The 13582-nt window shown below is 38.6% G+C and overlaps 1 protein-coding gene across 1 annotated transcript in view; it reads left to right on the top strand.

The window, feature by feature from the left end:
• Positions 1-13582, top strand: part of TTC6 (tetratricopeptide repeat domain 6) — a 242117-nt gene that overhangs the window by 136289 nt on the left and 92246 nt on the right. Inside the window, exon 8 of the mRNA XM_036244812.1 lies at positions 7388-7529. Within this exon, the coding sequence (XP_036100705.1) occupies positions 7388-7529 (142 nt within the window). The remainder of the gene's footprint in view (positions 1-7387; positions 7530-13582) is intronic.

Here is a 13582-nt window from a genome sequence, read left to right as displayed (position 1 = left end):
TCATATATTGCTTGTTCACTCTTAGAAATGAAAATACTGTTTCTGAGTTAGGCCTTGATAACTGTGGGAGCCTTCCCTGATGTTCATTACTTCAACACTGAAAGCCTGCATGAAATACTGCCTGGTTTAGTGTTCCCATTGCCGGTGGCCCCTCACTAAAGCATTGCCCTGTGCGAGACCTTTCTGTCGCCAACTGTAGCACACCGCCTGCGGTCTGTCATTCTGCATTTGTAGTACAGTCGTCCCTCGCCATCTCGTGCTTCCACTTTTGCAGCTTCACTGTATTGCAGTTTTTTTCAAATATGTTCATTAAAAAGTTGACCAAGACAGTGAAAATGATACAGTGTGTGCTTGGTTGTCTGAGTCAATTATACACCCCTGTATTACAATTAAAATGAAAATTACTGTACAAATGGACTGTAGGCCTATGTATTTGAGCATCTCCCGCAAATCCTTCAATGCCAGGTGCAACCACTCCATCACTCCTTGTGTGTGCGCAGTAACTTTTTTCCAAAAAACCGGGTGTGGTGACACCAAGCCAATCAGAGCGTGCTGTTCACTGATTGGCTATCCTATCCTCTTCCTATCCTGGCCACTGATTGGCTCTGCCTCATGCAGGTTTGTTTCTCTCATACACTCTTCTACATCGCTATGCATCGGAAGCATCTTTGCTCTTGCGTTTGCGATTTCTGAGAACTTTTATCTAAGCCTCATGATGGCTCCTAAACGTGTTGCTTCTTCTAAGCCTTCTGACGATGAAACTAAGCACCAGAGGAAGATGCTTCCCATCCAGGAGAAGGTGAAACTCTTGGATATGATCAAAGATGGCAAGAAAATCGTGGAGGTGGCCCGCCATTACAACTTGAATGAGTCTACCGTTCCCTCCATCCGTAAAGATGAAAACAACATCTGTGCAATGGCTATTGTCTCTTTCAACAAGGAAGCAAAGCATGTTGTGACAAGTTGTAATAAGTTCATAGTGAAAACAGAGTCTGCCCTAGCCGTTTGGATCAGCGACAGCCACAAGGAAAACATTCCGTTGGATTCGCCGATCATCCAGGAGAAGGTGAGGCAGCTCTATCAGCGCTTTACAGACGAACCTCAACCAGGACCCTCTTCTGCAATGTTCATGGACTTCACAGCAAGCAAGGGTTGGTTCGAGAAGTTCCAGAAGAGTTATCATCTGAAGAGTGTCGTTCTCCATGGAGAAGCTGCCTCTGCTGACCAGCCTGCCACAGGGGACTATGTGAACAACACGTTCCAGAAGATTCTTGAGGAGGGCAAGTATCATCTAGAACAGGTGTCCTTAACTGACGAGGATCTGGTGGAGATGACTAAGTCTGCAAGTGAGGAGGAGGAAGAGTAGCCAGAGGTTCCTGAAGGTCAGGAGGAGGAAGTTGGCCTTACACTCGAGCCTGTCTCACAAGTTGTGAGAACTATTAAGGCAGTACAGGACATGATTGGCGTTGGGACCCACAAATGATGCGTGCATTGCGGTTCCAGAATGCACTTGATGGAGCAATAGAACCCTACAAAAGCCTCCTCGCACATATGAAAAAACAGCACCAGCAACTGCCTATCATGATGTTCTTCAGCCACGCACCCAGACACCTACTGCCTACTCCTAGTGCTCCATCAGCAGAAGACGACGACGTACCTGCTGAAGATACTGCACCACCTGAAGACTCTCCTACTGAGGTTGTGCCTTCAGAAGAGCAGTAACCTTGCTCTTCTTTGCTGTGCAGTACATCTCTTCATCTTCATTGCTTCATCATCGAACAAGTTGCACTATTCTCATAGGTTAGTAGTTGTGTGTAAGAACTGTGTGTGTGTAATTAAATGTACAATAATAATAATGATATTTGTAATGTCTAAAATGTCTTATTTTCTCTTATTTTGTCTAATATATTGGGTAATATGAGTGTAATGGTAATTGAAGGATGTTATTTCATATCTAGAGGGCTCTAATAATGTTAAAAAACGTATTTAGAAGGTCATAAACAGATTTTCTATGCTCTGTGAAAATATTTGATTTATAAATAAAGAATCCTACTTTGCGGAAATTCATTTATTGCAGTAGAGTCTGGAACTGATTAATTGCAATAAACGAGGGCTGACTGTATTGTGTTCTGTCTTCTCTCTTCTGACATAGGCACCTGGAACTGACTTCCCCCCACATCCCCTATTTCCTGCATTGCCCTGCCATTCCTCGATGGTCAGGTCCAGTCCTATCCTGCCCCACCACAGCCTTTACCTGGTCTTGTTCCTTGCTGCATAATCCAGGCAGTTATGCCACAACACATAAGACTTACTCCTTCTTTGCAGTCTACCTGGTGATATGTGTCACTGAAGTATATATATATATATATATTACTACCATAGGAGGACATCTTACCCATTCCCCTAGCCTACACGTCTCATGTTTATGGATGAGGAAACTGAGGCAGAATTTTGCATCCCAAAACACAATTGGTGGCAGACTTAGAACTGTAATTAATAGTAACCGCAATAAGATTTCTATGATATCCATTTTCATAAAATAGCCCCTGCCCAAGTAAGCCTTATGCACATTTTAAAAAAATACAGATTGAGATGACAAAAAGTCATTTCAGTATGCACTGTCAATGTTTGATAATATATTAGGTTAATGTATTTTTGTTTTTATACAGAAATACTGAAAAAAGAAATTATTTGGACATTCACCTGATTTTGTAACTGCCAGTATGTGAAAGCTGGAATTTCTTTTTAAAGCACAGCAGTGTCATTCCACCAGATGTCACTGTTTGCATGTAGCAATGACATTCCAATGATTAAAAATAAAGCCCCCTCCTTAGTCATATTTTATAAGAATATTATAGAGTTAAATAGTTTTTCTTCTTTAGATTTACTATTTTGTTAAGACTTTATTCCCTGCCTTTTAAAAAAGTATTCAAAGTATTCCTTACAGCTGACACAGATTTCAAAGAATATACCAAAGAAAATTTGTTGCAGTTTAGCATCTTCAAGAAGGTAAAATCCCAAAGTCTCTTCTAAATCTAGGAGCTAGCTTTTCAAACAACATTTTTTGTAAGTTGCTTTTTTCTAAATTTTAGATTGTGACCCAGTAAATGGTTGTGAAATCAATTTAGTGGTTTGCTACCGGCCCTTTAAAAAATTCCTGAAATAGAATACTGGATGTAAGTAGTTCTTGGTGAAACTTTTGAACATGAGTTCTCTTAAAATATCCCTGTATACATCTTCTTTGAGTTACATAAAAATGATTGTGAGCTCCATCCTGTGAAACCGCCCCTAGATTTTGTTCCCCAAGGAGCAAAAATAAATTCGCTAAGGAAGGGAGAATGAAGGTGTGATGGGAGAACTCAGAGGCACACCAAGGAGGGGAGAGGGTTGTGGGACAGAGACCCTCTCTCTGTGCTTCACAGAGTGGAGCTCATAGTCACTTTTATGTAACTCACAGAATATATGTGCAGATATTTAAAAATATTTTTTTTTCCTTTATTGACTTTAAAGAGAAGGAAGGGAAAAGGAGAGAGAGAGAGAAACATTAATGAGAGAGAACATTAATCAGCCATCTCCTGCCCACCCCCCACTGGGGACTTGGCCCACAACCCAGGCATGTGCCCCAACTGGGAAGCAAACCAGCAACCTCCTGGTGCATGGGTTGATGCTCAACTACTGAGCCACACCAACTGAACTGTGCAGAGATTTTTAACAAGAGCTCACAGCTTAGTACAAATGCTTTCTCTTTTGATAGCAACCTACAGTAAGAAATACATTGTATATCTCTGGCCCCATGGGAGACCAATGCTGACAGGGAAGGAGATTTAACTCAGTCTAGAGAGGTGGACCTGTTCCCTTCATTCAATATTCTTAATGATAATAATAATAATAATAATGATTGTATCAGCAACCACTTTTTTGAGCATGTACTATGTGCAAACTCGTACATATATTATTTCTGAGCATTAGACCCTAAAAGATCTGATCCTGTTACCACTTATAAATGAGGAAACGGACTTAGGAAAGAAGAGTGACCTACCCCACATAGCACTCCAAATGGCCAAACTGGGGCTAAAATCTTGGGTTTTAGCCTCATTCCAAATGCTAGCTCTTCCTACTATGTCCGTGATTTTTTCTCTTTTTTTAGTTGCTTCCTGGGGATAAGGACCACCTGAAGTGTTTAAGTGCATCAATTCTCAGGCTTTATCTCAAGCTCACTGAATTAGAATCTCTAGAGGAGGATTCTGAGAAGCTATGGATTTAATAAGCATCCCAGCATGTTCCTATGATCAGGCTGTTTCAGGGAACAGTGCGGTATATCAGCGGCTCTGGAACTTCAGCTCGCATCAGAACCACCTGCAGGGCTGGTTAAACACCAGTGGCTGGGCCCCACCTCCAGAGATTATAATTCATTAGGTGTGATGGGATTCAAGATTTTGCATTTCTAGCAAGTTCCTACGGGATGCTAATAATGTTGGGTAGGGAACACACTTTGAGAACCACTGCATCTGACCTATGGTTCTCAGTGGGACTTTTCTTGCTCAGCCAAAATTCAACAATACTTATTCATACACAATACATTGGCATCCATGGGAAACAAAATGAATAATTAATGTTGCCCTCCAAACCAGTCTATGATCTACTGTGAAAAAGATATTTGGAATAAAATGTATTTTAAATTCTATAACGAAAGAGCAGATCAAATGCGGCAGGGAAACTAGGGAAGCAAAGAGGAAGTTTGACTGGGCCAGAGGAGCATTGTAAAGGTCTCATGGAGCCCTGGCCAGTGTGGCTCAGTTGGTTGGAGCATTGTCCTGTGCACTGAAAAGTGGCGGTTTGATTCCTAGTCAGGGCACATACCTAGGTTGTGGGCTTGATCCCCAATGGGCGTGCAGAGTGCATGTAGGCTAGGCCAGGCATTAGGAGAGGGAAATAGGATTGGCAAAATAGAGGATGCCCAGACTGTGGAGGACCCTGAATGCCAGGCATGGGAGCTCAGGTTTTTTACTGTGGGTGTAGTCATTCAAGTATTTGGAAAGGGGGTGACTGATATAACTCTGGCAGGGGTACGTAGCATGGGTTGGTGGAGGGAGAGTTTGGAGGTCAGGCACCAGCAAATAGGCTGTCATAGGACTCAGATGAGAGAAAATGCAACGGGCAGGACAGACAACTGGCTGGAGAAGGGTCAGGACTAGTGATTACTGGGGGAGTGAGGGAGAGCCTGGAGATGAAGAGGTTTTCAGTCTGAACAACTGAAATGGTGGTATTTTCTTAAGCGGCGGGCTCTAGAAAGGATTGGTTCTTCCCTCTAGAAATGAAGAAGGAAGCAGGGAAAATCTGGAGAAGAATTTCAAAGTAAGTGATTCATCTTTGTCATATGAGAACAGTTGCTAACCTTGCATAGCCTCCACCGCGGTTCCGCGTTCATGTCTACCAGAGCTGTGTGCTCTCACTGACTTCTTTCACTTTCCTTCAACCAACCAGAATTTCTATTTCTTCAGTGCACATTTGGAATGTGAAAAGACAGTAAATTGCAAAAGACAAAAACTACCTTGTTTTTGGTTTAGAACCAGATAAAAATATATCAGTGCCTCCAGGTAGCTTCTTAAGTCACTCCTATCCTCCCTGATCTTAGAAAAGCTTTCCTGATCTTGATGTGCATACTTTCCTGGCTCATTCTTCCAGCCCCTAGATCTTACCTTTTCTTTGTTTTTGTTTTTTTCCTGGATATATTAGTCAAGACTCAGTTGCAGAAAAATGAAATATTTTTAGCCATTTTAAGCAAAAGGGGATTTAGTAATGGGAATTCAATGCTTATAAAATCAGCGGAAAGATTGGAAAAACAGGCTGTAGGCAGCAAGGGCTTCCAGAGTTGACACACAACATGCTAAACTGGATGCTGGGAGCTGCTGCTCCTGGCGTAGTCAGGGAGGTGGGAAATCTGGACGCCAACACTGGCAACGTGCCTCCTGAGCTGTGGGATCAGGTGATTTGTGTCACAGCTTTTGACTCTGGAGTCACACTATGCCTGTTGATGTGCTCAGTGGAAAAACAAACAAAAAAACACCCACAAAAAAAGGAACTGGAACAGTGCTACAGAGCTCAGTGTTGCCATGACTACTTGCCAACAGAAACATCAGGACCTTCTGCCTCCCCAGTTGTATATGAATGCATCTGCTTAGTGTATCTTAAATTAGATCCAGGGCATTGGCTGCAGGAGAGTTTTACCTGTCCACCCTCAGCAGTTTAGAAAAGCACATGAGAACCACGAAGGATCGGGTGTTGACTGGCAGTCTACTATATTTGCCATACTGGGAATTGAACTTTAACTTCTCTTTGAATTCAAATATTTAACTAGGTGAGATAGGAAGCTTATTTTCCATGACTCTGTTTTGGCAAAACCCTATCTTCTCCAGCCTAGTCTGGGTGGGCCTGTTTCTTAACAACTGGTATGATGGAATTTGAGACATTCAGTATGTTATTCAGTAACTAAAGTCAGTTGGGTTTGTGTACGCTTAGTCTTCACACATTTGGTGGCCCATAACATGATTGTTCATGGTATAATGGTATATCAAAAAGTTAGAGGCAACATTGGCTCGAAATACTTCCATGTGAAATTGAGATAGTTGTAGTCTATGCAGATTCACTTTACACTTATTTTATATTTCTTTTACAGAAAGAGCTACAACACAAAAATAAATGCATTTCAAGTGGCCTGAAAGTTAGTCATTAGTGACGCATTTTGCCTTCAAATTCTAATTTAGCTGATCTCTGTGGCTTAATTAAGACTTTTGTTGATATGTTTTGTCCCTCATATATATCCTAATGTATATGCAGTTTTGGTTTTATTGTTGAAAGTGTTATAGAAGTCCCCCCCTTTTCCCCATTGATCCCCTCCTTCCTGCTTGTATATGCAGTTTGTAGCATAGAAGAAAAGACCGGATGCTATAACAGTTTTCTGTTCATCCTGGCAAGATATGAATCAAGAAAACATTTTAATGTGAGAAGGGCGTTCTGCTAAGGCTGATGCTTTGCCTCAGTCTAAAAAAATGAAAGCATTTTCTGGGAGTTTGGAGTGGGGAGCAGGTTAGCGAGCAGAACGTACAGAACTTTTCATCTCTTTTGTAATCAGGTTTTCAGAGGGTGAATTTATTATTCCAATGTCATACAACAAAACCATCATAAAGATTATAATGCAACTGTATTTAGAATTAAACATAAATTATTTTTAAATTATTTCTCATTTTGGATTATCTGACTTCTGAACGATATTTAATACAGTTATCAAATGTCAGTGTGTTTATCTCAAGAGATATGAAATGAGGGCCAAAGTCTTTTGCTTTATTAGTGACTTAAAAAAGAAATTCTTGTTTTCATCACACTGTAGAGTACTGCAAGGAATCCCCGTTACAGGTGCTCGCCAAACACATGTTCCTGTCCTTCCAGCAACACCAGGGAAACCACCGGAATCGTCAGGAGAAACTGGACAGCGTGCTCACAAACCACACCTACAACTCTTCGGAGAGGAAGTAAGAATTTCCTTTAATATTAGTTTTCTCTACCTCACAGGTTCTCAAACTTTTAAATTTCAGGGCTCCTCTTGTACTCTTAAAAATTATTGAAGACCTCAATCGTTTATGTGGTTTATATCTATTGATATTTACTACATGGGAAATTGAAACTGAGGAAATGCTATTTTTTTGTTTATTAAAAATAACAGTAATAGTCATATATGTTAACATAATGTATTTTTATGAAAAATAATTATATTTCTAAACAAAAAATTTGATGAGAAAACTAAGATTGTGTTGCTTGTTTTACACTTCTCTTTAATGTCTGGCTTAATAGAAGATGGCTGGATTCTCATGTCTGCATTTTTTTTTTAATTGTTGAGAATATTACAGATGTCCTCCATTTGCCCCACATTTGCCCCACTTCACACAGCCCCCTCCTCCCCGTCCCTCCGCCCTCCCGGCTCCGACCTTCACCATATTGTTTTCTCTGTGTCTATGGGCAATGCATATATGCATATAAATTCTTTGGTTAATCTCCTCCAATCTCCCATAATTCCCTGTCCTCTGAGGTCTGTCAGTCTGTTCCATATATCTATATCTTTCTATTTTGTTCCTCAGTTTATTTTGTTCAATAGATTCCACATATAAGTGAGATAATATGGTATTTATCTTCCTCTGGCTGGTTTATTTCCCTTAGCATAATAATCTCCAGGTCCATCCATGCTGTCAAAAAGGGTAAGAGATCCTTCTTTTTAATGGCTAAGTGGTATTTCATTATGTAAATGTACCACAGCTTTTTTATCCACTCACCTACTGATGGGCACTTGGGCTGTTTCAAGATCTTAGCTATTTTAAATAATACTGCTGTGAACATAGTGGTGCATATATTCTTTCAGGTTTGTGTTTCAGTAGCCTTAGGATATATTCCTAGAAGTGTGACCACTGGGTCAAATGGCAGTTCCATTTTTTATTTTTTTTAGGAAACGCCATGTTGCACCAGTCTGCATTCCCACCAGCAGTGCACAGGGGTTCCTTTTTCTCCACACCCTCAACAGCACTTGTTGTTTATTGATTTATTGATGGTAAGCCATTATGGCAGGTGTGAGGTGATACCTCATTGTTTTAATTTACATCTCTGATGATTAGTGATGGTGAGCATTTTTTAAATGTCTCTTAGCTGTTTGTATGTCCTCTTTGGAGAAGTGTGTATTCAGGTCCTCCACCCAGTTTTTAATTGGATTGTTTGTGTTTCTTTCATCAAGTTGTTTAAGTACTTTATATATTTTGGAAATTAATGCCTTATTCAATGTATCATTGACAAATATGTTCTCCCATACAGTGGGTTCCCTTTTCATTTTGATGCTGGTTTCTTTTGCTGTGCAGAAGCTTTTTAGTTTTATTTAGTCCTATTTGTTTAATTTTTCCTTTGTTTCTCTTGCCCTAGGGAGTGTATTGGTGAATATTCTGCTATGTGAAATGTCTGAGATTTTGCTGTCTACACTTTCTTCTAGGATTTTTATGGTTTACAGCTTAGATTTAAGTCTTTTATCCATTTTGGGTTTATTCTTGTGTATGGTGTAAGTTGGTGGACTAGTTTCATTTTTTTTTCTTATTTGCATGTACCTGTCCAATTTTCCCAACACCATTTATTGAAGACACTGTCTTTACTCTACTGTATGCTCTTGCCTCCTTTGTCAAATATTAATTGAACATAATGGCATGCATCAATTTCTGGGGTCTCTGTTCTGTTCCATTGGTCTATATGTCTGTTCTTGTGCCAGTACCAGGCTGTTTTGACTACAATGACTTTGTAGTATCACTTAATATCTGGGATTGTGGTCCCTCCAACTTTGTCCCTCTTCCTCAAGATTGCTGTGGCTATTCGAGGTCTTTTCTGATTCCATATACATTTTTAAAATATTTGTTCTAGATAGATCTGTTAAATATGCCATTGGTGTTGTATTATTATTTTTTAAATCCTCACCTGAGGATATATATTTTTTTCCATTTATCTTCAGATAGAAAGGGGGGGGGGAAGCGAGAGAGAGAGAGAGAGAGAGAGAGAGAGAGAGAAACATCATTGTGAAAGAGACACATTGAGTGGTTGCCTTCTTCAAAATCCCCGACCAGGGCTGGGGGCCAAACTGCAATTGAGGTACGTGTCCTTGACTATAATCAAACCCGTGACTCTTTCATCTGTGGGCCAATGCTCTAACCACTGAGCAAAACCGGCCAGGGCACCATTGATATTTGAATAGGGATTGCATTGAATTTATAGATTACTTTGGACAGTATGAACATTTTAATTATGTTAACTCTTCCAATCCATGAACACGCTATATTCTTCCACTTGTTTGTATCTTCCTCTATCTCTTTTTTCAATGTCCTGTAGTTTTCTGAGTATAGGTCTTTAACCTCCTTAGTAAAGTTTATTTCTAATTATCTTAATTTTTTTGTTGCTATGGTAAATTAGATTTTTTTTTTTAGTTTCTCTTTCTGAAGGTTCATTATTGGTGTATAAAAATGCCATCAATTTCTGGATATTAATTTTATATTTTGTTGCATTGCCAAATTTATTTATTTATTTATTTATTTATTTATTTATTTATTTATTTTTTTATCCTCACCCGAGGACATTTTTCCATTTTTTATTCAGATAGAGCGGGAGGGAGAGAAAGGAACAGAGAGAGAGAGAGAAACATCGACGTGAAGGGACACATCGAGTGGCTGCCACCCGCACAACCGACCAGGGCCGGGGACAAACTGCAACCGAGGTACATGCCCTTAGCGGGAACCGAACCCGGGTCTCTCAGGACCACAGGTCGACGCTCTAATCGCTGAGCCAAACCGGCCAGGGCGCCAAATTTATTTATTAAATCTGGTATTTTTTTGGTGAAGTCTTTAGTGTTTTCTATGTATATATCATGTCATCTGTGGATAATGACAGTTTTACTTCCTCCTCTCTAATTTGGATGTATTTTATATTTTCTTCTTGTCTGATCACTGTGGCTTAGTACTTCCAGGACTATGTTTAATAAGAGTGGTGAAAGTTGACATCTCTGTCTTGTTCATGTTCTTAGGGGAAATGCTTTTAGTTTTTGCCCATTGAGTATGATGTTGGCTGTAGGTTTGTCATATATGGCCTTTATTATGTTGAGGTATGATCCCTCTATTCCTACTTTTCTGAGAATTTTTATCAATAATGAATGTTGGAGTTTGTCAAATGTTTTTTCTGCATCTATTAATATGATCATGTGATTTTTATCTTTCAGTTCGTTTATCTGATGTATGACGTTTATTGATTTGTGAATATTGTACCAGACTTTCATCCCTGGAATAAATCCCTCTTGGTCATGGTGTATGATTTTTTAATGTATTGCTAAATATGATTTGCTGATTTTGTTGAGGATTTTAGCATCTATATTTATCATAAGATGTTGGCCTACAATTTTCTTTCTTTGTAGTATTTTTGTCTAGTTTTGGAATTAGGATAATGCTGGCCTCATTAAAAGAGCTTGGAAGTCTTCCATCCTCTTTAATTTTTTGGAATAATTTGAGGAAAATAGATGTTAGTTATTTTTTGAATGTTTGGTAAAATTTGGATGTGAAGCCATCCAGTAAAGGAGTTTTGTTTTCTGGGAGTTTTTATTTTATTTTTATTACTGCTTCAATTTCATTAGTTGTTATCAGTCTATTCAGATTTTTTTATTCTTCATGATTATGTTTTGGAAGAGTGTATGTTTCTAGGAATATGTCCATTTCACCCAGGTTGTCCACTTTGTTGGCATAAAGTTATTCATAGTATTTTCTTACAGTCCTTTGTATTTCTGTGATGTTAGTTGTTACTTTGCCTCTTTCACTTTTTATTTTATTCATTTGAGTCCTCTCTCTTTGTTTTTTGATGAGTCTGGCTAAGAGTTAATCAATCTGTATCTTTTCAAAGAGACAGCTTTTGGTTTCCTTGATATTTAGTATTGATTTTTAAGACTCTGTGTCATTCATTTCTGCTCTGATTTTTATTATTTCCATCCTTCTACTTTGGGCTTTTTTTGTTCATTTTCTAGTTCTTTTAGGTATAGGGTTAGATTGTTTATTTTAGAAGGGTATTTTTGCTTCTTGAGATAGGATTGTAATGCTATGAACTTCCCTCTCAGTACTGCTTTCACTTGGTCCCATGGATTTGGGGTTGTTATATGTTCATTTTCATTTGTTTCCAGATCTCATTTGTAACCCATCCATTGTTTACTAACATGCTATTTAACCTCTATATGTTTGCTTGTTTATAAGTTTTTTTATTGTAGTTGATTTCTAGTTTCATGCCATTGTGATTTGAGAAGATGCTTGATATAACTTCACACTTCTTGAATTTGTTAAGACTTATTTTGTGTCTTAACATGTGAGAATCTATATCTGAGAATATTCCATGTGCACTTGAGAAGAAAGTATATTCTACTGCTTTGGGATGGAACATTTTTTAATATTAGTTAAATCCATCTGATCATGTATATTGTTTAAGGTTGCTGTTTCCTTGTTGGTTTTTTGTCTGGAAGATCTATCCAGTGATGTCAGAGGAGTGTTAAAGTCCCCTATTATGACTGTTTTTGTTTATTTGTTTGTTTGTTTGTTTTGTCTCTCTCTCCCTTAAATCAACCAAGAGTTTTTGTTTAATATATTTAGATGCTCCTATATTGGGTGCATATAAGTTTACCAGGGTTATATCCTCTTGTTGAATCAATTCTTTTAGTATTATGTAGTGTCCTTCATCTCTTGTTATGGCCTTTGTTTTTAAGTCTACTTTGTTGGATATAAGTATTGTTACCCCAGCTTTTTTCTCATTTCCTTTTGCATGAAATATTTTTTTCCATTCCTTCACTTTCAGTCTGTATAAATCTTTTGTTTTGAGGCGAGTCTCTTGTAGATGGCATATATGTGGGTCATTTTTTAATCCATTCAGCTACATTGTGTCTTTTGATTGGAGCATTTAATTAATTTACATTTAAGATTGTTGTTGTTATTATTATTATCATTATTTCTTCTTCTTCTTACAGCAGTCCCTTTAACATTTCTTGAAATGTTGGTTTGGTGGTAGTGAAATCCTTCAGCCTTTATTTTGGTCCAGGAAGCTTTTAATTTCACCTTCAAATTTAAATAATAGCCTTGCTGGATAAAGTAATCTCAGTTTCAAATCGTTGCTTTTTATTACTTTGAATACTTCATGCCATTCCCTTCTGGCCTGTAGTGTTTCTGTTGAGAAATCAGCTGAAAGCCTTATAGGAACTCCCTTGTAGGTAACTGTCTCTCTTGCTGGCTTTAAGTTTCTCTTTTTGTCTTTATCCTTTACCATTTTAATTATAATATGACTTCATGTGGACCTCTTTAGGTTCATCTTGATTGGAACTCTCTGTACTTCCTGAACTTGTGTGACTTTTTTCTTCACCAGGTTAAGAAACTTTTTGGCATTTTTTTCTTCAAACGGGTTCTGTATCATTTGCTCACTTTCTTCTCCTTCTGGTACCCCTGTGATGTAGATGTTATGTTTCATGTTATTCCAAAGTTCCCTTAAACTATCCTCATGCTTTTTAATTCTTTTTCCTTACTGCTGCTCAGCTTGAGTGATTTTGTCTACCTTGCCTTCTAATTCACTGATTCAATCATCTGCTTCATCTAACCTACTGTTTATTCCTTTCAGTGTTTTTCTTTTCTTCTCTTTTCTTTTTTACATTTATCTTCAGATAGAGTGGGATGGAGAAAGGGGAGAAGAAAGAGAGAGAGAGAGATATCTAGTGGCTGCCACCCACATGATCCCAACCAGGGCAGGGACAAACTGCAACCAAAGTACATGCCCCTAGTGGGAACCAGACCCAGGACTCTCTGGTCCACAGGCCAATGTTCTAACCGCTGAGCCAAACTGGCCAGGGCCCTTTCAGTGTATTTTTTACTTCAGATGTTATTCTTCATTTCCACTGGTTATTTTTCATGGTTTCTCTCTCCCTCCCTCTCTCTCTCTCTCTCTCTGCTATCGAGCATTTTTATAATCATTTCTTTGAACTCTGTTTCTCATAAATTGC

The sequence above is a fragment of the Molossus molossus genome, unplaced genomic scaffold (genome assembly GCF_014108415.1).
Source record: "Molossus molossus isolate mMolMol1 unplaced genomic scaffold, mMolMol1.p scaffold_m16_p_1, whole genome shotgun sequence".
Lineage (NCBI taxonomy): Eukaryota > Metazoa > Chordata > Mammalia > Chiroptera > Molossidae > Molossus > Molossus molossus.
Note: the sequence above shows the minus strand (reverse complement) of the source record. Positions and strands in the feature narration are given on the sequence as shown.